Source organism: Bombus vosnesenskii, unplaced genomic scaffold (assembly GCF_011952255.1).
Source record: "Bombus vosnesenskii isolate JDL3184/JDL3185 unplaced genomic scaffold, Bvos_JDL3184-5_v1.1 scf7180000013266, whole genome shotgun sequence".
NCBI classification, from domain to species: domain Eukaryota; kingdom Metazoa; phylum Arthropoda; class Insecta; order Hymenoptera; family Apidae; genus Bombus; species Bombus vosnesenskii.
Window position 1 is genome coordinate 2,517,595 of NW_022882926.1, and position 25,361 is coordinate 2,542,955.

Sequence of the window (25,361 nt, forward strand, 5' to 3'; positions counted from 1 at the left end):
AATTATTCTTCGATCGCTGTACAACATATGTTAAGTCAATGAAATCCTGAAGAACACGATTCAAACCCTTGACCCGTATTTTCCTGCGCCAACACCTTTCGGCGTTGCGGGCAAACCAAGGTGCGCCGTACACGTGTTAGCGTAACCCAACGAAGGAGGAAAGGCGGGTGTTTCGGGCGCAATTAACGGCGAGGGATGCTAATTTTGACCTATATAACAGTGTAAAAATGTTGGACGAGCATGTGCAATACAATCGTCTTAAAGGCATTTACGTTCTTGACCTGTCGAGAACCCCGGCCACCTGCTCAAGGATTTCATGCTCTTATCGCGGCTATATCCGTTACGTCAGTGCAACGATCCGGCAGGAACGAAATCCGGAAGAGTAATACAAGGCCTCGGTGATACGTAAAAAAGACCATGAGCGTTGAAGGAGTGCTACTTTCCGGGAGGAAGTTGTATTTCAGCCACTTTACGGCCGATGTACTTATCAGAAGCGCTCGTTTCCCGGCAATTTCATTGTCTATTTTCGGAATCACTATCTCTACTTTTGAACGAAGACTTTGCAACAAATACGAACGCAACGTGGATAGACTATTTGCACTTAATATCCACTCAAGAGCGGCGTAATTAAGGAAAGTAAATTTTTCAGGAAAGAAAAGAGAAGGTATTCTTTGCCATTAATATTTTATTCCATCGATAACGAAAATTAGTAAACGACCAATTCGAACGATCTCGACTAACTCTTTTCCCTTGGCCAGACCACAATAGACCTTAGAGGATTACGTTATCCGTGCTCGTTAAGCGAAGGAAAACAGCGGCGGCGCACCTTGCGCAATGCAACGCGAAACAGGGACACGGTAGTATTCATCAAGGTGTCGGAGTTGGTCTAGCTGTGTGTGTGGGTGGTTGGACTCAGCTGTTGGTACACCTGCCCGGCACGCAGCCAGTGTGAGAGTCGCTGGTTACGCGAGCACCTTTATATGCACTGTCCACGTCGGCCCCGGTGCATTTACATACGCGGTTCGCGCGAACACAATGTAATTGTTACCTCATAATGCATGTTCTATGGCGCGTCTCGGTGCATCGCGTTTCGCCTGACGTCTCACTCGAAGCCGCTTCTTCGACTGTTTCTTTGCAAGTTTCCCTCGAACGATGAAATAAAAAAGAGGAAAATGTAGGGCAACAACGTATTTCTACTGGAGTAGAGATTTTATTAAGAGTACGAGGGTAACGTCAAAGAGTAAAAACAGAGGGTAAAGAATCAAGATGGCATTGATATGAAAATGAATCATGATGCTTGCACAGGCTTGGCTCGTCGCGCCTGGGATCAACATACGCGATCTAGATTACTATTAATTACACGCTACTTGACGCCCATGCCTGTTTTCCCGTGAACTCTTTTATACTTGCGAGTTGTTTGAATCTCCACATCTTCACGCTGATTCTTTCACCTTTACGATTTAATGAAGATCGAAACTTCACGTCCCGTTGAATTCGCGTAATTGATACGCGCAGTAATTCTTCTCGAGCAAAGCGATGTTGCCTCGCATGGACCATCCACAGTAAGGTACCTCGCGGCGCGTATAGGCTTCTATGGAGCCACATTAATTACCAATGTCGTCGAAACGCGGCCGATATTCAATTACAAAGTTTAACGGCGGCGCTCGGTTTTCACGAAAGGCTTTTCGAAAACGTTGAAAGTCGTCTTTTCGCCGGAGTTACTTTACGATTATGACAGCGTGTATAAGACGCGCGGGCACGCACCAGCCCGGTTAAGACTGTAACAACGGGGATAAAAATCGGTTGGGCATAAAGTAGACAGTGGGAGACAGGGAACGAGGTTTTGACTCGAGAGAACAAGAGAAAAGGACAGAGGTATAGGTTGTTTCTGGCTGGCTGCGTGACTCGCGGCTACGTGGAAACCCAGGCGATTAAAAAAATATGACGAGCATTCATTTCCACGATCATAAAATCATTAGCATAAGAATTCCTCTACCTGCTCGCCACGGACACACCGGGTTCTGTGGATGGCGGTCTGTTCCTCAGGTTCTTCTCCTCTGGTGGTTGGAGAGGCCAGGCGCCCCTGGACTCGTTCGATTTTCGTCGTCGTGTTTTTTACAAGCAGTTCCGGCCTGATTTATAAACATATAATGTGACGAGGGTGTGGTCTCGCTACCACATAATGATAGGCCAACGTTAATTACGTTTGGTTAAGTCGTTTAAGGAACTCTTTCTCCCTCTCCCACGCTTTCTCGCTCCCTTTCTCTTTCGGGACACGGCACGCGGGGCCCCGAACGCGACCGCTACGCGAAAATTACTGCCCGCCAGCCATGCCGTAATATATTAGCCAAAGATTACAATGTTCGCCGCCTTGACGTGTATGGTCGCGAACGAATCGGTGTCTAAACTCGATTGCTCTTTCAAATTTGTTCACGTCCGCTATTATTAGCTCACGGTGTCGAATGGAATTTTTCTTCTTGCTATTTTTCACGATCCTTCTTCTGGCGTTGCCATGAAACAGTTGCGAGTGTTGCTTTCCTTCAAACCCGACGTAGATATATTTATATTTACATAATAAAATAATAAAATAATTGAAATATAATATAATAATAATAAAATAATACAAATTAATATAGCAACAATTAATACTTTTTATGTATAGATCATACAGTTATTTGATACATGTCTGTTCGCCATAACATTTTCTTTATTACTTTTTTTTATTATAAAACTTGATATCTGTAATAATAGTATCTATAATAGTGTAATAATAGTCACGTCATATTTTTATCTGTCTTTTACAAATATTCGTAAAACGACTGTCGATATGACGTTCGGAGATAGTCAGCGAAATTTTGCGACGAAAACGCAACTCTAATTAGGAGATAGGCCGAAGTGTCTATATTTCTCTCGGTTCGATCGACTGCCGAAGGATTCTCAGCGAGGAAAGCATTGTTCTCGTTGGTCGGAGCTACAGGAATTCCCTAGCCAGGCCGTACGAATCTTTTTGTAGCGGAGGAGAAATGATAAAATATCTCCGGCCCGCGCCTTTCTTTCGAGTCGTGTGGAGATCAAACACCGTTGGCTAGACTCCCACAGCCTAAATGGTGAGGCGAGTTGAAATATCGCGTTGGGCCTCCCTATATGTTAATCTCCGCATTAGCATAATACCGTGATTCTTCAAGGATCATTTGGAAATGCAAATAAATAATTTATAATAATAAGAGCAGACGGCCTGTTGTGGCAGCTACGCATTGCTACGTCAGCCGGAGACCACCTTCGGCCCGTAGTTGCGTCGGTAAATCTAATCGAGATATCTGTTGGTTCGTTGCTCCTTTTCTTGTCACGACAAAAACCGTTGGTGTTCGGGGATTGGCCTATTTTCTGCCTCGCTACCGTTTCGTCCTTCGTCCTACGGATTCTTGCCCGCCACGTTTGCGATTTCTTCACCCTTCACAGTTTGAATGATGAAAAACCTTCGTCAAACCATAGCTGTAATTATCATACCCTTCGAAACTTTGAATTAATTTACTTTATAATTGAAAAAAGGAATCTTCCTTTGAAAATTCACTCTTAATGGTTTTACTGGTATTGACCTTGTGTCCTCCTCCGATTGTCTCAATCATGCTCCTGACTCAGTTGTTGCGATTTTACTTTTAGCCATAATGTTTCCGCTCTTAGGAAGAGAAAATAAAGTTTCAGTGAGAAAAAGGGTACTAAGATGAAAAAGCATTTCCAAACTATCGAGACAAAGCTGAATGAAACGAAAAGTTGCACAACAATTCAAGTGATAGGGCTGCGAAGTCTTTGCCTTGTTTCCCTTCTGCACGAGTGTAGCGGACTTTATGATTTTCTGTGGCAAGCCAGCGGCCATATCGAGCGTATCCAGCTACTTTACGATCTCTAACCAGCCTCGAATTTACGCGGACGTTTATAACCGGGCCACGTGAATGAGACGCGCGTTTCGGTTTCCATCGGATCCTCGTGAGTCGAGAACACAGCCTTTACATAAATAAAGTATAAGCGTGTGCGTCCAGCGGATAATGTAGTCGCAGGTGTACCCGTGTGACGTGTTTTTGATGTGTTACGTGTTAATATACCGAAATATAGCTTTCGACTGTTCCACCTAGTCCCTAACCCCTTAATGGGAATCTCTCGGAAACCGTGAACCCGTTCCGAGAAGTCGTCGCTTTCTTTTTTATTTTTTTATGAAGCCATTACGGTTGTCGTGAACGTGTAAACGTTCGACATTAACCGTCTCAAAGCGTTATCCTGTCTTATAATAAATGCTACGAGGTTTTACGATTGTTAATTTCATTTTTCAATGTTGCCTGAATCGTTCGAACGGAAGATGGTCTGCGAATGTTAAGGGATGCTAACGAGAAGAAGAAGCCTCTTTCCCTTTATTACACGCGTCTGCGTTGAGAAACGAAGAAGAGAAAAGAAGATCGCAACGTACGGGTACGCGTACACGGCCGAGCTAATCACGGAGATCGTTCCACCGGTCTGTCAGATGCGCGTGTATTTTGCATAGAGTGGATTTATAAATCCCTTATCAGCTTATTATCTCGCAAGATTCCCGTGTGTAGTGACGCGGGTAAGGGCGAGGAGGAACGATACGAGAAACGTGGCAGCGGCCAAAAACGACCACGAACCGGCAGGGTGAAAGGAAGAGAAAGAGAGAAAAAAGGGGAGAAAGAAAGTGGGAGTATCTGTGTACGCGAATGCGTACAAGTGGAAGGTAGAAAGAGGACTCTCGCGACTCATGGGCCAGGGGAATCAGGGAGAGGGGAAAAAATAGTATATACAGAGAGAGGAGGCAGAAGGAGGAACGATGAAAAGTGGTGGGGGAGCAAGGGTGAAAGAGGCGGAGGGAGATACAGTGACAAATGAGAGCGACTACAAATTGCACTTTCCGGCTCTCATTCTCATTCGACTCTCGTTTCTCTCTCCCTCTGGCTCTGTTCCTCCCATTCGCCGGATCGGAGCAGACGGGTAAATGTTCGTCTGGCCCTCCTCTTTTATTCCTCTTCCACGCGGCCTACCTCCATTTATCCTCCTTCGTGATAATACTTCACGCTCGAATAACGAAAACTACTCACAGCGGGTCGGTGCAATTCCGGTTATTGGTAAGGACCATCGCAATATTCCAGCCCACTGCCAGGTCATTCCGCTACCCTGGCCCCGAACTTTCATTCTCGTCCTCATACTCTCGTTTGCACGCACTCTTCCATCGTGTTCTATCCGACCGTGTGAAATTAAACCTGACTCTGTGCCGGACTAATTCGAATACGAGGCAAACGATATCACGTTGATAAAAGATTTCAATCTTAAATAGACGAGTGGAATTAAAACTGGCCATTTGACAGACTAATTTCTTAAACACTTTCGCTTCTAAACGATACACATCTACTGCGAATTACACGTATCTAGGTACAATTGACTTAATCGTAAATCACTTTAATTCCTGAAATCTCTTTAGCTCGGCGTTCCACGATTCCATCATAGCGAGTTGCAGTTCTAGAGGCATAAATCCTCGAGGTCGTAAATTTCTTTCATCCCAAAGGCGATTGCGATCGGTCGATCCTCCGAGGCTAGCCTAATTTCCAGCGGAACTCGAGCATCCGCGAAGAAATACGCGGCGAGCGCGAACGCGCCGGTCGACCGACTTGTATTTACTCGGACGATTTCTGGTAGAACGGTGGGGCGAAGATGTTATATCGTGGCAGGGGCCAAAGAGTAGTGGAGGCTCGGCTATTCTCGGTAAGCACTCGCCTCGTCGTGGCTTGCTGCCGTTGTAATAACCCCCGTAGATCATACCAGCGCACGCACACCAACGTCTCGCAGTCTTCTTCGATGCAACGGAGAGCAGCACACGGCCTCGAACACCAGCACATATTATTCATTGAATGGAGGAGCGACTCGATCCAGCTTCGAAACACACGACACAGTTTTACTTGGCGGGAGCAGCCCTTAACCCTTTAACACCGGTCGTTCCGATCGTCTTGGGATGCTTTATCGATCTAAGTCGAGGAGGGACCAGTAATCGATGCTTTGGCCGATCGATGGGCTCTCGAGGAATTTGCTGGGTTGCAGAGCAGTGGCTCTGCACTCGTTAACGTAGAGAATTACTTGAATAATCGTGCGAATCACGGCGATCCGGGGGGTTGTACACGATGCTGGAATATTAGTCGGATGTTAGTAGAACTGCGAGCGATCGTTGATTTATTTGGCATCTTGCGATGTGAAGCGTTCCTGACGTCTGGAAGCAGGAAGTAAGAAAGTAACAACCTACTGACTCTAAGTAGTTTCTGTGTCGATTAAAATTTCCGACGAAATTAATATACCTAGATAAAATGAAGGATGAAGAAGCGGATTACTATTTTATGATGGCTTTTGGGATATAATGGAGCAACGAAAGACTATAACGGAGCGAGTGTGTACTCGATAGTGGCAAGAAACGAGTGAAGCATCGTGAAAGAAGCAGCAAAAGTGCGTTCGAGACAACTGCAACCCGTATAACTCGTGCTTCGGGCAGATTTATACGGGGTTCGTTGGAACACGACGCTCGGTGAGAACTGTCTCGAGAATTCGATGCTCCATCACGGTCAAGCTTCTCATGACCAACATGGTTGCAACTTCTTTGAAATCTTGCTGTGCACCAAACCGCGTAAGAATCGTGTTGAGGCATTTAATTCGGTACTTCATCATGGACAGCATTTCATGGTTAATGTTGTTACAACTTCCCCGAAATCTTGACACGTAAGCCGTGCGAGAACTTGACGATTCGATTCCTCGTCGCGTTCAAACTTCCAATGACTAAAAGGATTAACGATCTCTCGCGTGTTTGCAATTCCTTTAATTTCAAAATGTTTGCAATTTCTTCAGAATCTTTCGTCTCATCTTTCCATCTCAAAGACTAGCCACGATCGTCGGAGGCACGCGAGTATTCGTTTCATTCGGTTCAATACCGATAAATCACGACGATGCTCGAATCTTCACAATTGTATTATTTATGAAACTATCAATAGGGTAATTTATTCGCGGGAGCCGGCCGCGCGATTCTTCAACAGCGGTCCCTGGAGCAGGATTTATCGCCGGCCGGGCGAAAAATGCAACGCTTTTTAATCCGGGCTCGGTGTCCGGCGCGGTCGAGTCGCGCGAACCTACAATGTTCCCTGTGATTTATCAATCGGCTCGCGGAGGATTAACAGTCGCCGCGGAACCGGTAATAGTCGATCGATCGATATTAAAAAACGACAACGAACAACACCGCGTGTCCGCTAAATTAATGGATCCACCGGTACCAGCGTAAAGGTTCTCGTTAATCGATTGAAATCGTTCCCTCGGGCAACGCTCGTGGCGTTTGTTAATCCCTCTTAACCTCGTTGCTATATTTCGTATCTAGTAGGCGCAACCTGATTTCCCGTTAACACCCTCTATCTGTATCCCTGTTATGCTTTTCAAGCCGGTTTTCATTAAAACGAGGCAAAATCCTGGCGCTTTGTTAGCGTTTTCGTAACTCAAGCCACTCGTTCGATCGTTAAGGCGAGTCGCGCGATGCAATGATTTATCAATAGCTTTGCGGAGGATTTACAGGCGGGACAGGACCGGTAATGGAAGGCAATCGACCAAGCCTTTTAATCCTCTTACATCGTTTTACGTCGCCTCTGCGGAAGTGTCTACGACGATCTTGTCCACCCGGTGCTAACGATCGCGATCCTTTTTCTCGTAATTTTCACCTCTCTCTTTGGTCAATTACAAGCGATGTAAATCTGTTCGGTTTATCGTCGAGAATTGTGGCTAAATTCTTCAGACTTGTCTTGTCACTTGCTACATAAATTTCTGTTTGAAAATCCGTGTGTTAATCCATCGCTACCGAGATTGGGCGTCATCGATAGCCCTTGATGATAGTGTCGCTATGCATATTTATTCTAGAGTATTTTCCTGCGAATTTCTCTTGATTATCGTAAATTATTTGCTACGAGAAAGAATTAGCGTCGACTACCAGGAAACTTGAAGAAAAAAGAGGAGACTAATAAGATAGTAGCGGAAACTGGAGGCTCAACAGCTCGTAACTAATTATCCTAATTGAGGCGGTTTCGCGCGTTGGATGTCGCACGTGTACAATTATGGCGATGGGGTTATGTGGCACGCGACATAGCTACGTGCAAGCGTGCAACGCACTGTATGGACGCATGTACCGCCTTCGTACACACGTTTCTTTATAAAGTCAGGACAACCGTGGCGCATCACCTTCCTTCTTGGTTCGTCTCTCTCTCTTGCGATACGATGTTTCGTGACCGGTCGGCATTAATTATGTGTCGTGCCCTTTAATACGAATCTCGGCTTTATGAGCGACGCGGAGGAACAAGAGGAGGAAAAAAAAGAAGGAACGAGAGCGGAGGCGAAGACAAAAGGACGTTCCCGGCGACGGAATTATTTTTTCGCGTCTGGCCACCGGACCATGGAATCCCCTTCCCTCTCTTCGTTGCCCCGTTCCTCGTCTCTATTTCTCTGCGTGTCTTCTATTTCGTCGGAACGATATTTATTCGGTGTTCTCTGACGAGGGTCCAGCTGTTTTCGTCCATCCATGATTTCTGTGAAACGACGAGAGTTTGATTGCGGTCCGGTTGACTGATTGGACGGTCCCGAGCCCGGACGTCGAGTCACGCTTGCGAAAAATATTCGCGAATCTAGCTCTTCTCCGCTCGATTCGCCCTGGATGCTGTAACGATCCTCTCTATCTTCTCTCTCTCTCTCTCTGTCCTTTTCTCTCTTCTTTTTTTTCATTCTGCTGGCTTTTTCGTGATGAAAAAAACCCACAGTCGGTCGAATTCGAAACGAAATACGAGGCATACGGACGATGGATGGAATAAAAAGGAAGAACAAGGAACACAGAAACGACGAAGTAGAAAGGGGAGCATTCACAAAAAGCGAGGGAAAATCCATCGATCACGGGAGGCGATGCAAAGACACTCGGGGAGAGACGTACCCGTGGCTCTATCTGGTGAGGATCTCTCATCCGGGGCCGTGTGTCATCTCAATCGTCCGACCGAAAGAATTCCTTCGTGTTGGTGCGCCGTTTCAGCTAATAAAATCATCTGCATCCGGGCCAGAAATTATCTGACGAATTCATCTGCTTATCAAGCAATAAAATGGCCTCTCTCGCGCGTCCACCTCTGCCGATCCTATCTCTTCTCTCCACCTTTCCTCCTGGTCCCTTCCACGTCTCGCGTAGGTGCCTAGACACATCGTGGCGCCATGCCAGCCGAACCTTTTCGGTACGAACACATGTGCTTGCTATACACGCATATACATCCTCCTTTGGTCGTTCTTTCCTTGCTCGATTTTTTATACTGCCCGTTCAATGCTTGGACAGACGCCGTGCGCCTTTACGGGTTCGAGTATCGGGGGCCAGTTTAATAAGGTCCCTATACGTCCCCCCTTGCTCCGTTCTTCCCCGTGATATTTATAATCCCGCGAGGAAACTGTTTTTATAATCTTACATAGAAATCTCGGAGCCTTCGCGAGCTTAGGTGTGCGTCTTCTTTGCCGTTTCGAGGTTTTCGACGAAATGCGGTAGCTTTCGCGAAGTTAGTTTCGGAGCGTTGAAGATACTGTGCAGGAAATTTAAAAGAATAGCTAAAGATCAGAAGATTAAAGAGGAATATTAATGTTAAGGATGAAAGCATGGGTTGGTATTTAAGGTATTTAGAATTTTACAAGTTAGAGATTTTTAGATTCAATGAGAAAATGCTTAGTCGTATCACGATATAGAAGAAACCGATGTTCCGGTTTCATGGTTGGAGCAGTAAAATTCTCTCGTAAAGGCAGGTATAGGCCGTGCAATAAAAGAAACGTTAATTTCCTCGCGTTAAAGTTATTATTTATTGATACGACGTAATCTCAGGGCCGAGATCAAGGGAGATGCTTAGTCGGCCGATATTCACCCGAAACTGCGCGCCAGTCGGATTCCTCGTCGCATTTTATTATCTCGATCGTTCATAAATTTCGTTACAATACAAGTATAAAGTATCCACCGCCTCCGCGATACGAAAAAGGTCGTCCTCGGGGTCCGGGAGGTATCTTCGCGTGGAGCATTGTCATCGTTCGGGCAACTTTTCAATAATCAATTATACGACGTTAAAATCGTATATTTATGAATTCCTTTTTTCTACGGGAACGATGACAAAAACCGAAAGCAAAAGAGAAAAAAAGTAAAACTGATACTCTGATATTAAAGTCTCGATAAAGAGCGAAGTATTCCGTGTTATTTTCGATCGTTTCGTAAATTTCGAAAGAACAGGTGTAGATGATTCAGTACCGACGAATAAACCAGACAATATTCTAATATATCGCATCATCAATATATTTCACATCTTTGCAAAACAAATATTATAATACGATGCAAGGTATGGGTGGATGAACAAGAGATGCATTCTCATCCAACAACCTAAGCATATACGTAACGAAAAAGGAAAGAAAGAAAATTATTACAATAATTATTTGAACTCGCTTGGTTCGAGCCGTAGGTGTCTCGTTTCTCTCTCTGTATTTACAGCATATCACACATAGAAATTATAGCAGTACAATATATTACAAATGGAACCATCAGCCCCCGAATTTCTATTAATCTCGCAACGTTTTCGTCCTTATTTCCCGCTCGACGACGCAAACTAAATAATAATGATCATAATAATAATATATACAACAATAGTACGTCTGTTTGGACGTGACTTCCCTTCTTTCCTTCTTTTTTCCAATTTTCTGTCTCGCAAACCAAGCACGTCGCTCGGTTTTAAAACATCGTTTCGCTTCACTATCAACATTTTAATTAGACTTAAGCCCGCGAGAAGCGCGTACGATCGGTTGTGCTCGAGGAACAATTAAGCCGGAACCCAGCGAGTCGTTCTTTCGTTTCGCGATTGATAAGTCGGAACACGAACGTGGCTGGAATTACGAGACACGGCGCCGTTGGAAATTGCTTCGACTAATTTGTAACGCCGTGATTGCCGAGACACGATTTTTCGTAACTAAGAACACATAGCAGTGTCCCCTCTCTCTCTCTATCTTAATTTCTTTTTTTCATGTTTTTGTTTATTTCTCGCGTTTACTGCAACGGCCATAGCACTTGGTTTAAGGTTCATTCGTATTTACAATCGCACCTCGCCATCTAGATAGAGGTAACTCTCTGTTTGGTACATCGCCAAATTCTCGACGATTATTACATATACAGTTACGTTCGCGTTTGTAATCGCGTTTAGCATCCGTTAATACGATCGTCTTCCGCTTTTTCTCTTCCTTTATATTCTTGTTGATACAATCGTACTGGTAAATAAATACTAACAACACTCGAAAGTGTGTGTTTTCCTAACTTTGGTCACGAGTGTAGGTAGCATTACCTATCTTACAATCCCATTGTCAAATTTGCGGAACAAGTAACCTTGCCGTACTATTACGAAAAACGATCATCCGCGAATACATAGAGTAGAATTCCATTTATTAAAAGAAGAAAAAGGAATTTACAATTAATAACTCGAATCCGATTAATTGAACTCTCATCCATTGAATTCGTTTATCTAAACGAAGAAAATCATAGGTACTGAAAAAGGATCAACAAACTCCTATTGATTCGAACTTCACTTACATCTAGCAACAAGTTCAAAGGAATAAAGTTCTATTGTAACTTATTTAGCACTTCCTTGTAGTCCTCCGTTTCTTCTTCGAATAACAGTTTTCAAAAACTCCGTTTTCCCTCCATCGAACGTGTGATCAAACTCGACTTTGATTGCTGACATCGACTATCGTGTATGTTCGTCGAGGTTGCGTTGATCTCGCCCGAGCAATTGGTCATATGGTTCGTTCCCGGCAGGAATTAATAGGCAGTCGCTTGGTGATGCATCAGCGGGTTGAAGTGGTGCGGTCCAAGATGATGGGGCGGCGGTGGACCCGGCAACGGGCTGTGCTGAGGACCCACAGTTGGTGGCTGACAGACGTACCACTCCGTCAACTCTGGGCCTCTGGTCGAAGGATGACTCGACGGAGGATTGGTCGTGGTCGTTGTCGGGACGACCGGAGGCGGTTGAGGAGACTCGGTGTGTCCGGTCACGGACAAGCTACCCCCGCTGCTAGTGCTCTCTTCACCCTCGCTTTCATAGCCCCCTCCTATTTTGCCTTCGCCCAGGGTCATGCCGTGCACCTGGAAGTAAGAGGCGGAGCTTATTCTTAGGTACTCGCTGGAAATTTCTAGCTAGTAGCGAACCTACTAGTCGCCCTTCCCAGGGGTAGGAACCGATGAATGTGTAAAAGGTGGTAGAGGGGTGAGAAAGATAGCAGGGGCTGCGTGGTTTGGGAGTTGAAGTTGAAACGAATCCGGAGGAACATCGATCGTGTTTGTTGAAGATTCCTTGAGTTTCTGTTTTCCTGGTATTTATCACATTAAAATTGATATTACGTAGCATTGGTGTCATTTGTTGTGGACTACTTGGGATTTTCCTTTTCAATTTCATACATGGTAGCTGCAAAAATGCCGGCTTTCCAGAAATACGTGTACAACTCCCCGATTATTAACTATTGCGAGCGACTTTATCAAGGATGAGGAGAATTAAACGTATAGGTTTGTTTGATAAAGAAACGAGTGGATGAATTCGTAATAGTCCTATGTATTAAAATCAGTATAAGAGTTAGTGTATGCCGGTTGTAATCGTCGCTCGTTCAATGCTACTATGCCGATCAAAGAAAGGATAATAATACTGTCTGTTAGGGAGCACATTCATATATTTATATCGATGGATGTTAAAATCTTAACCTTCTTATGTAACACTGGCTGAAAATTACAAGACAACAATAACAATGCGTCCAGAGTCCAGTTGCCTGTAGACCTTGAAAACCAAAACAATCGTTAGTATTCAAAGGCACAATAATATGGGTCTCTCCTAGATGTGACATTTTTATGCTCATGTGCCGCTACAAGTATCTTCAAGATTTTGCGTAATGTCTTTGTAATAAACTGCGTGGTAGTTCGAACGTTCTTTTCCTAACTTTTGCGTAGACTCATTTTTCGCCCTTTTGACGATAGAACTACATATCTATCCTTCGGCGATGGTTAAGCCTCTCAATCGATTCTGCGGAGGCTCGAAATCTCGTTCGAGACACATTGTTATATACTTAATATCGCTACTGCTGTTTTTCAAAACTCGATCGATAACAAGTACAGGAATTTCAAAAATTACGCGCGTCATGCAATCCCATATTTGACCTAATGACACAGTTGCATGATACTTGATTGGTTTCGAATGACCTAATTTACGTTTCCACGAGTTAATAGAATGCACAACGTGAAATATCGAACGTGTACCACAGAAGAAAGCGTAGATAGTCGTATTCGATCGTAGTAAGTTATCGCTTCGGAGATCAAGGGACTATCACGAGCAAAAGGAGTGCGCGTTGGCTAAACCGAAGAAACCGGGATCAGGGAGACGAGGATCAAGTCTTCCGACTCTCTGATTCTTTCTGCCGTCTCTTTCTAGTCCTTCGTTCATAATTCAGTGAGCAAATCTCGACGACTGCCTTCCGCGAATCACGGCCGGCGAAAAGCGTGGAGAAGCGAAAGGTGCTCGCTCCTATCCGACGAACCTATCGCGCACGTATCTCGGGAGTTGCCGTTTTGGACGGTTCTGCTTCTCTTTCCGTCTACTATCTTTCTGTGTGTGCCACAGATAATTTCCTATTAAGATTCCGTAGCCGTTCGTGCATGAACCTTTGCGCGCCTGGATACCCGGCAGCCTTTCTTCCCACAACCGTTTTTTGCCCATTCCAAAGTGTCTACTAGCGTTTCCTAGCGTGAAACGAAATGGCAAACACGATAGGGCCATTCTTCATATACTTTGATACGCGCCTACGTATATGTGTGCAAGATGATATAGGAAAACAATTCGAGACTGAACCGTGGAAATACGGAATCGCGTGAAATGGACGATTAACACCGTTGAGCATTCGTAATTTAATTCCGAAGCAAGGAGTAGTGTGGAAACGGATGTAATTTGGAATGAAATTATAATTCTTCGAAGCAGATATCTAACATTTCGTCGGTATTAATGATTTTGATTAGGAAAATTAGAATTGCTAATCCTTCAAATAATAATTCCTTCGTTTGGAATTTTTCCGTTTCTATCCATGTCAGTGAATTATATAGTGATTTTTAAATATTTTTCTATTAATAGCGACAAAGGCTACGAAGTATAACAATTATTAAATATTTAATTGTAAAATCGTCGATTAAAAGGAAACCTAGTTAGCTCGAGAGAGCATCCTTGCAATTATCTCAACTTCAAAGCAGAAGCTTCGGCTCAGTTCGCTGACTTTCGGTTGAATTGAACGAGAGAATGACGCACGGTAAAATTCCATAGTTTTATAAATACGACTGAAGAAATGAAACTTAAATAGAAGTTTGCTTCATTTTCTAAATGTTATAGCAGATGATTTACTTTGGATATCTATATGTGTTCGTATATTATATGCATCGTGTGCTCTTTCAATTTTACCATTCAAATGCGTAAACATCCGTAGTTTACTGATAGTAAAGTGGAACGGAGGTCGAATGTTTCACGACTGCAGACGGCGTACCTTCATATGCTTGCGCAACGAACTAGGATGTGTGTAGGACTTGTCACAGCCGGTAACTCGACAATTGTACGGCTTGTCCGACGTGTGGACGTGACTGTGCTTCTTACGGTCGCTGCTGTTCGCAAACCGCCTCTCGCAGCCTGAGTATTCACACTTAAACGGTTTCTCGCCTGGAAAAAGACAGGAATTAATGACTTGTAATTGTGCTGGCTGCACTCGTGCCTGGCTACGATAATTGAAAACCGCTTCGGAATCACAGGAAACTACCAGCCCGGAATAGAAATGTAATTGCTACATCCTTTCTCTATCAATAACATGTGCAACATCGTACAAATGATTTAAATGTAACGTGAAGGAAATGTCCCTTATACGAAAGATCCTTGTTTATACGACGTTGAGTCTCTATTATTTGAATTACGACCGAGAGTAATTTCAGTTATACAAGTACCAATATTTATTTCTATGAAATTATAAGTAGATTATATGGATATTTGTGCAAATATTTGTTATCTACATAATTATAATATATTATAAAAAAAGACGAAATCTGGGTAAAAAATTATTTTATCTTCCCATAAATGTATAAAAATTCTCATCTTACTTCATGTCTTATCGAAATCTGAATCCAACTTCAGCTAAACTTTCTCGTTACTTTCTTGTTAAAAAACGGAACAGTTGAAATTCTTATAGATAAATTCTATTATCCGAACTAATAAAAAGTGCTGCAAGGGATACGTAGACCGAATGTCTATCCCATCCGAAAATCATACAATCTGCTTAGTCCGGTCGTTCTGTTCGGATAAACAAGGTCCCACTATAATTTAAAAGGAAATGCAAACAGTATCTGGATACACGATCGTCGAAAGTTTCCAGGGAAACGCAGTTACATTTCTAACCGGAACAGCCTAACTATTCGCAATTACAATTATCAGGAGGCCAAAGAAGGATCTTGAACGAAGTAGGAAGGGGCTGGTGAAACACGGAAACGGGCAACAGGAAAAATATTTTCTCCGGGGCAAAGAGGAAAAGCTCGCGGGCTTCTCGTAGAAGCTACAATAGGCGGCTCGAACGCGATTATATCGTATCGCGGACCGTTTCATCATGATTTCGTGGATATCTTGATGAGCACCGGTGGAACATTCTCTCCGCTGGTGGCTCCTTTTAGCCCGGGGGCGAAGAGAGGCGCAATGATATCGAGAGATAAGCTCCCCTGCACACGAATAGCCGCCGTCGTCGGGGCGCAACGAGACCGTGTGGCGTGACTCTTATTTATTTCCACCGGAAGTTGACTGGAATATATTTTACCGTCGGCTCACACCCCCGCCACCCCCCGCGGCCCCACACGCCGTAGACTCCCTTTTTCCGGGACTTCCTCCTGGCGCTCTCTCGGAGAAGTGCGGAGACGCGAGAACAGGAAGCGCAAACTTGGCGGATTTTTTATGGGGAAAATGGTGGCCAACTTTGCCCTTTTTCGCTTAAGGGAGTCAGGGAGAAAAGGGAACGTCGCACGGATTCAACATCTTAGCCCGTCAACTATAGAGACGAAGATTCTCTTTTTTAATATTTTCTGTTTAAAATATTATTCCAATTTTTTTCTTTTTTAATTGGAAACTATAATCGAGAAGGTCGGAGTTAATAGAAGAATAATAGAGATTCTGTTGCGACGAGTAGCGTTCGTTTTCTTCATTATGAAACGTTACGTAACGTGCGTCCCTCTTTGTAATTGTGCGAGAAAAATTGATATATTTACTTGGAATTAATTTTCACCGATGAAAACCAACGAGTAGCGCGATCATACGTGTTAATTCTGAAATCTTCGCCGGAATCTGTCCGGATCCTAGAAACGTACGAGAGTTAACGTCAAAACGTAATTAGAATAACAAACGTATGTTCGTATTTCATATTTTTGAATAATTCACCGACTGGTTGCACGATGGCAAATCGCGAAATTCATTTTTCCAGCGTGGTATCGCGAGGAAAGTCTGGACGTTGGGCGCGAATAGGTACAAAGAAGCATGGTGGGTTTTCGCGTACATGCCGGTGAACGTCGTTATTCATCTCACGTGTGAAAAGCGCGATAACATTGCCATGTTACAGTGACGTATCGCCGCGACACAGATTATATTTAAATCGCTCGGACGTGGAGTGCGGGTACTTATGGCAGCGGCGTCATAAGAAGGCGTCTTAAATATTTATGAAGCTGGAAAGATAGCGGTACGCGCGAGCGCGCGCGTTCTCCCTGTGTCGCCGCCTTATCTGACGTTTCACATGCCTCAAACTCCCTCGACTTGCCACCATCGGTGAGATTTCAACGTTGTTTGCAATTTGCGGACGATATACGTGTACGCTCGATACGCTGCGAACCGTATCGAGAAACTTCATTAAAGAAAATGTACGATTACTGTTCGAGATTTCGTTTATCAGCTTGAAAATTTCTGTAGGAAAAATAAAGTAGAATAACTTTAGTACTACGTACTTTTTTTATTCAATTACGTTTAAAAGACAGTATTTTTGACTCTGGTACCACTACATTGTTCAGAACTTTCTATTTCTCTGTTTTTACAAGTTTTATATTTCAATTGCTGATAGTTTTAACACTTAGTCAACCGAATATGGAGATCTCCCCTCTGTAAAGTACATCGCTGCGTGAACGAACGGGGAGATCTCCCTTTTTGATTTTTGCAGCGCTTTTTCATTTTCTTTTTTTTCGTTATTATAAGTTAGTTATTGTTTACCTGGAATTGTTCCCAATTAATTGCATCACTTTTATAAAGTACAGTACGTACTAAAATACACCAATCTAGTGGCATTCAAATTAATTAAAGAGTTACACTATCAGTTCTGACTAAATAAAATTATAATGGAACGATACCACATTGTAAAAATATTAATTTTACTTTTTTTTTACAAAGGAGTTTATTTAGTCCAGAAAATACAGATTTTAAGTACATTATTCACAATAAACATGAACTTTTGTAATGGTATGTTAGGCAAAGCTACCGATACGCGGCGGTACGACGTAGCCATGCTGTATTATGTGTCGGCGCTTTACATTTTTTGTTGTATGATGCAGTTTTTGGATTTCAGCCTCTGAGGGGTGGAGCTTTTTTTTTTTTATTTTTTTCTGTCCTGAAAAACTTGGTCGCAAAACAGGACGCTTCGTAAAAGATATTAATATTAAGTAACTAATGATTTACACGAACTATATTATACTCCATTACTTGTTTCTGTTGCAACTAAATTGAAATTATTCTCAACTAGATACAATGAATTTCGTTTCACACTCTTTTTCCTCTCTTTCCACTCTTTTTCTATCGCAGTTACTTTTTCCATAGTTGCAAATATTGAACTTGTTTCATTCGTATTATTAAAGAAATTTGTGAACTTGCTTCATAAAACCGTTATAAATTTTACATCCGACCGGTGATATTGGCAATTTTCGATTTCGATGGTTTACGAGACAAGAGTAGGTCGCTTCGTTCCGCCCGATTCATCGCGAATGGATCTCCACCCACAGATTCGCACCTACTCGAGAAACCCTTCTCGGGGGCCAATCGAGAAAGACAGAGTGAAAGGGACGAGGGTTCCGAGGTGCCAACGACGCTCGGTTTATCCCTGGCCCGCACGTATAAAAGGAGAATGTATCCCTGAGTTTCTGTGGCGCGCTCCTTCCAAAAACGGGACGATTAATAACTTTTCAAATCTGTCCCCGGCAGGGTCGTGAGCCCGCCGGGACCGCTTCGGTAGCGAGCGCGTTGGCAAATAAATAGCAGATAAATAAAAGCTCGCGTCTCTCCTACGTCGTGCATTCTGTCGTGCGCGCACAGGGTTGCGTGTGCAGATGGCAACAATATGCCGTGAAATATTGCCCCCGTTGGTCGTGTGCGGGGTTCTGTACGCGTGTGCGTGCCTCGTCCAATAGGAAGAGGCCTCGATACACGCCCGATCCCGTGGCTACGTGTCTCTCCTTTTTACCTCTCTTCGCGAGACACTGAGATCCAAACGTAAGGGAGAAACGAACAAGACAGTTGCAGTAAGCTTGGAGAATTCTGGCTAAACATTAATATCGTGACGATTGCAATGAAAGGGGTGGCTTCTTGAATCTCAATACAAGAGCGATTGCAAGTAATTTGCTTAGTTGTTAAGTAATTGGCTAGTTGATATCGGAAGATGGGAATTTCATTTGAATCGCTTAGTCTTGATGCGTTCTGCTTTTTTTCCAGTACGAAATATGTTATATGATTCAATTCAGAGACGTGAAATTTCTAATTAGTTATACGGTATTCGATATAGAAATCAATTCATCATTTTACGCTTCCTGTGTTCATCATTTTAACTTCCTGTGTGCTTGCGATGCGTTCTTGCCTTTTCGGAAATAATACAATAAAATATGTCTGAAGTGCGTGTCTTGTTCTTCCATTTTTAAATTGGGATAAAAATGAAACTAAATAACTAATCGATACAATTTTCATACTAAGTTAAAGGTGGAAGTCCAAACAACAGGAAAGCAATATAACTTAGGTGCTTTGAGCACGTTGACAAAACAAAGGAATGTGCTAAGACCAGCTATTGACAAGATCCGTTAAAATTTAGTTTGCCAACTCAATCATTCTCAAATTACGATGCATCTTCCTTTAGACGAGAGGCGTGAATCAGTTTTCCGCATTGACATGTCAATTCTAGCCTTTTCGACCTTAGATTTCCTAGTTAGTATCTCTAGGCTCTAACAACGATCAGAGTTTGATCTGTTCGCAGAAAAATACTCTATATAATGTGACTCATATTGGCATTCGTACAAAGAGACGAAGAACACGGGTACATTCACGAAAGTGCATTGTACGAGAGGGAAGAGTAACGCGAAAGAGTAAGCTTGCACAGGGGACACGCAGACGCGTATACATAAAGTGGAGATTCATGGTGCAGTGGGTTATACACAGTGTATCGTGGCTGAGGCAAGAGGGAGACCCGAAGAGCAGTTCCCGAAGGGCAGTGTAGGCACCGTGTTATGACTTTCAGAATGGGGAGGCACAATGGCCCAGATCCGCGCCGGATAAAATAGTTATTATAATCGTTTTGGCTACGGCCAGTATCGAACACAGCTGAGTGAGCGAAAAAGAAAGGAAATGTGCACGCGTGTGCGTTTTCAATTCGTATACGAGAGCCGATGCAACGCGGATTTCGAGATTCACGATGCACCCACGTCCCGAATCCAGATAGTCTCCAAAGAGAGCAGCTTGACGTAGAAATGACTGGATCAGAAAAAATACCGATGCCAATCGGAGCTTGACTCGAAACGAGCTGAATCCCATCCGCGCCACTGTGTTTGTAGAACTTGTTATTCAAGATGAAGATTCTTAACTTGTAATCGGAGGAACACGATGGTCCAACATCGCCGAAGATGGTAAAAACTCTCTTCGGGGATGTTAACGATCTCTTGGTTGTTCTAAGAATTTTTTTAATCCGCATGTCCTTAAACCAGATGTTGCTACAATTATAAAATTAAAAATCAATCTCTTAAGGTATAAATTTTTCTTTCGCTGAGTACGATAGTAAGAAGGATTAAATTCGTTGTGCTAAAAAGACAATAAATTTGTAAAGGATATATTATACGCGTAAAAATCAATGATTTAAATAATCGACTGAATTAAAACGAATCTATTCTTGTCTATATTAAGCGAAGGATGTGCTAACTTACTCCGTTAACGGATTAAGTATCTTTTTCCGCTATTTAAGAAGAACACTGAAAAGTGCAGGTGGAAGGTGAAATTTGCGTTTAAAAGAAACTCATAGATCTCTCGTCAGAATAGAATATAGCACCGGAAGATTTACAGCAGATACACTTCCGTTTCGGCGAAGACTTGAGCATTCCGTCGTTCTTTCGTCGACACGGTTCACACCTTGAAGAAGCAGCCTGGTATAAAGGCAATCTAGAATTCTATTTTTCTTGGAACGCTTCTTAGTGGAAAAACTCATTGAACTGCAGTTTTCGGAAAATCTCCGGAGTGATATATAGGCGTACACCATTGTACAGCTTTCAAACTGTCTTCTTTCTTTTTTTTCCTTTGACCATCGAAGGATAATGGATGATTTTTCGCGACCATTATGTTGGAAGAGGACACCGGGTCCTAGGTCAGCGGACATTGTTACAAGGCGTAGCAGAAAACCAAGCCCTGCTCGCTCGTTTTTCAAGACCTTTCCACTACACTCCCCCTTCATACTCTCTCTCGCCCATCCCCTATTTTCGAAAGGTTGTCGTGTGGATAATTTTCTTGTTATTCGTTCGGTATTAGTGAAACCGAGAAATTGTCTCTGTATTTTCTGTATTTCGATCGCTTATTTCTGCCAGATAAGATCCACGAAAAGTCGATGGGATCGGTTTCGGAGGATCGATCTTGCCACGGATTAGGACCCATGAGATATTGGATCTAGATAAAATCCATGAAGGCCTGCGTTTTGTAAATTGATTGTGCCGTACCCTCGTCTCTTCTTCTTCTTTCCCTCTTTCTCCTCTCTCCATTTTCGTTCCTTGAAACTTCTCCACCAGCCTTCCAACGAGATTTCTGTCCTCGTGGCGAAAGTCCGGAGATCGAGACGCGCAGATACAGAGAAGCAAAAGAGACTGGAAGAGATCGCGCGCGGTTATGATCGATGAGCTTTCCGTGGCGGGATAAAAGCAGGATCGAAACGTGAACGTCGCGATTTAATGAAAGCCGCACGAAACTCTCGGACACCCAGCTGCCGTTTCTCTCTCGGGTTGGAATTAGAATCGAGATCGTGATCGGATAATCATTGCGGGGCCGAAAATGGAAGTGTCTAGTACGCGCGATTCATTGCATCATGATTCCCGTTTACGTTTCACGATGCCCTGGCCTCGTGCACGGTTGCACTCGTGCGTGTTCGCCTGAACTTCTCCCTGGTCTTCTTTCGCGTTTCTACTGTCAGTCCGTAGAACGCGTCGCGTGTCGTAACCTTCTACTGGCATTTCGATATCTTCGTGGACGTTTAACGAACGTGCTTCGTGCACCTTTCAAGACGTTATCGACGTGTTCGATGAACTTCGTTCACAGTGTAGACTTCTTTGTTCTCTGCAATTATATTACAAACGTAAATCCCGAGATTACAATGTGACGTGTGAAAAAATGTTTCAGGATAAATATATCAATCTTGTAGCATACAGTATAGCATAACAGGATAAAATATTATAGCCTTTATCTTTATGAACCTCTTTTAATGCTAAGAAGCTGAATATTTTAGCATTCTGCGAACTGTTCGTTACTGGAAAAGACGAAAAATTGCTTTGGAAAGTGATAGTAAACGTGATCCATAAATAATAGTAAAACGTTTAAAAAGAAACAGAGGGTATTTTTAATGGAATCTTATATAATTCCATAAGGAACATATTATCGTTAAATTTCTTTTAAATTTCACCATGGACTTCTCAAACAGCCAAATACATCAAATTTATGACTTTATCTTTCTTGTCCTTACACCAAACGTATCTCTTTATCTAAGATAAGGAATCTGGAGATTCGGTCGCGATTTTCCAATCCCTTCGGGAGACCGATCGACCAGAAGGATAACCTGGCTTCGGTAAGACATCATTCAACGGCCATTCCTTTATCTTATCTCAAGATCTGTAGTTGGTGTTTCGGTGCTATCCGATAGAGGATTCCTGCACCGATGTATCATGGCGAAAGCTGTGTTCCGAAAAACGTGGCTCGTATTGACGTCACAGAGAGACGTTTAGAGGAGAAGAGAAAGAAGAGAGGACGAACAAACACTCGAATTACCTTCGTGGTGAAACATCTGTCGATGGCGCTCGCCCTTTCAGAGGCAACATGGTGGAATGATCGGCGCATCAACCGGTAGTTACGTTTACCCACGGATTTGCGGTTCTTTTTTTCCGAACTCGTCTCGTGCTTTTCCCTGGCCCCTCGACTTTTCCCTCCAGTTTTCTTCCTCGCTTGCCGATTCGCAGTGGCGGAAACGTTCCCCAAACCTCTAGAGTATCCTTGATTCTTCGCCCTTTTCCAGGCAGGTTCACGTGGATGCATCCAGGAATTCTCGTGCGCGAGAAGCTTCCCATTTTGTTTCCATCATCATAGTTCGATACATAGAGCTCGATACAGATTCAATATTTTTACAATAGAAACAGGACAAAACTTACATGTTATTTTTCCATGTCAAATTTATTCGAATTCGTTATCGAATGATTCGTATAAAGCTTCATCGTTTCCCGATAAAATCAAGTATAACAAGAGAATAATCCATATTCGACGCATTTCTATTACCTACCACAACCACAGTATCTTCAAAGATGAAATTTTTCCCTGGAAAAGCAGTCTGTTTCTCGCCAGATCCAGTTCCTCAGGACCAGAGTGTGTCTCATTCTGAAAAAATCGCGAGGGGATCTTGATTTCTCGAAAATTCGGTAGCCCGGTGTCCTGCACGTAGGTGCAGTTTAGAGTCGTATATCCTTGCCCGTTATCTGAGTCGGGATGCTACTGTTGCACTCGCACACGCTCGCCCAGAACTCGCACGTACACGCGCGCGTCCACTCGACGGACTTTCTCTCGCGCCGGTTTACACGACGTTTATACGTGTTTATGTAAACTCGGACCGTAGAACACACGTGTTGCTGCTGGCGGTTGCTGCTGTCGCTGGCAACTAATCTTCCCTTTCCACTCTTCTCCTCTCTCTTCTCTTCCTTCGTTGCTCCGCGGTTTCCTTCTTCGTGGTCCTCTCTCGTTTCTCCTCTAGGCTTGGAAGTCAGATCAAACTGAGAGATTTTCAGAAACTGCCGGCATAAAAGATAGGGGCGCCATGGCCACGGTATGCCGCTGCCCATCTAGAGTTACCGCAGGGTCGGTATACGAGGTTCCTCCGGGTTTATCCTCGTGAAAACAGAAAATCCTCACGGATTTCGGTTTCATCTTGGGCCCCTGAGAGTCCGCTTTGATTACACGGAAATTGATACTTCGATCGGAATTTCGTGGAAGGGGAAAATGTTAGGCTGCATGTTGACCCAGTGAGAGTTAGAAGACAACGGTTCCGTGTGAGCAGGTTAAGAGGATTCCGAGCTAACTCTTCCCTGTGATCGCTACCGTACGGCCCTGGCCAGCACAGGCCTCCCCGTATGCAAAACGCGAGTTATTTATTCGTGGAAGGTGGCATTTTTTTGGACACTGACCCGCGCGTATATAGTTGTCACGGCGCCGCGTATCTTTGCACCGATCTACCATAATTGAATATCCTCGCTGGCAGGGAGGAGCAGCGTGAATTCTCTTGTTCTTCTCTCGCCAACGGACTCTGAGAATCTTCTTAGGCTGCGATTACAGTGGATGCGAACTCAAAACGTCGAAGCAATTAGATACGCGTGTATGTAGATTCTCACGAATATACGCATCGCAGTCCTGAGTTGTATTATTCGTTACAAGGCCGATTCGAGCGAATTTACGTCCAATGTAACACGATAGTCTGGAACGTTTGTGCAAGAGCTACAGCTATTTTTCATCGCTTTCTAGTAGAATCTTCCAATTTCGGAGACATTATTCGTGTATCTCGATGCAAAACGTGCGATCCCAATATCGTAGGGACTCATCCGAGCGTAGATCCTATGGTAAACGGACTCCGAAGCGGCTCGAACCGACAATATTGGAGCGTGTGCCCCTCGACACACAGGTACATAAACAGAGCGGTGGTGGCGGCACACACGCTCGAGGGTCCTCGACGATCGGCATTGAGAAGCAAAAGTAGGTGCGCGCCCTTATCCCCCATTCAACAGCCACTGAAAGTCTCGTCAACTTTTGCACGGGCCACGTAGAAAACAGCAAACAGATTTGCCCGAGATATCCTTCTCTCTCTTTTTCTACCCTTAAATGGAAACGAAAGAGGGCTGCGTGAAGCTTGGACCGCTTTGTTGTATCTTTGTGCACCGGTGCTAAACGGCAGAAGAGGCAACGATGAATAAGGAAACTGAACAGTGGAAGAGAAAGGGAAGGAGACAGTGAGACCGCTTGTTAGAGGGCCTATTGTAAAGATTTTTCACGAAAGGAACTTTCCGATTCGTGCCGCCGGAAAGCTTGCACGCCGATCGAGAAGCTTTCGCTTTTTGGTAGGATATAGGAGAAGGCTAACAGAGTGAGATGTGAATATTTGGTGAAACTAAGTGAGAACGAGACGGAGTAATCGGTGAAAAGAAAACGCCGGCAGATTAGCATTTCAGGTTTTGAGAACCGGAACGAATTGTATTTCGAGTGCCGCTGTTCGTGTACACGGCTACTTAGGTCCACTTCTGTCGTTCTTAACCCTCGACAGCCCTCGCTTTAGCCTGTTCCTTGTGTCGTTATGATCGACGTAATTCTAAGCTGTCTTTTTTCGAAAGTAAAAATCGGAACTGTAAAATTTCATCGTTTATTTTTATCTTCAAAAAAAAAAAAAAAAAAAAGAAAAAGGATAGAAAAAATAAATTTGACATGTATTCGTTTGATTTCGATCAAAGAAGAAAATATCGCCATGTCCTGGCGATTCAGAAGATGAAATAAACGAGCAATACGCGACAGAAAGCCTCTTAAAGTCGGATCTCTTCGGAAAAGTTTCGATTCTCCCCTCGGTGGGCAAAAGCGGCGTTACAAGTACCCTTGCAGGCGTCAAGAAGGAAGTTGGTGATTTACGCGCGGCCAAGGATTAAGCGGGGAAACGCGATGGATACTTTGAGGGAGTATAAAGGCGCG

General features: G+C 43.7%; 1 protein-coding gene across 1 annotated transcript in view; it reads right to left on the reverse strand.

Moving 5' to 3' along the window:
• Window positions 1–10,346: 10,346 nt before the first annotated feature.
• The window catches only part of LOC117243550 (zinc finger protein ZIC 4-like), a 37,123-nt gene continuing 22,108 nt past the window's right edge, over window positions 10,347–25,361 (reverse strand). The window contains exons 2-3 of the mRNA XM_033511150.1: window positions 14,629–14,798; window positions 10,347–12,202 (exon numbers count right to left, since the gene is read on the reverse strand). Coding sequence (XP_033367041.1) covers window positions 11,879–12,202; window positions 14,629–14,798 — 494 coding nt within the window. The 3' untranslated portion in view covers window positions 10,347–11,878. The remainder of the gene's footprint in view (window positions 12,203–14,628; window positions 14,799–25,361) is intronic.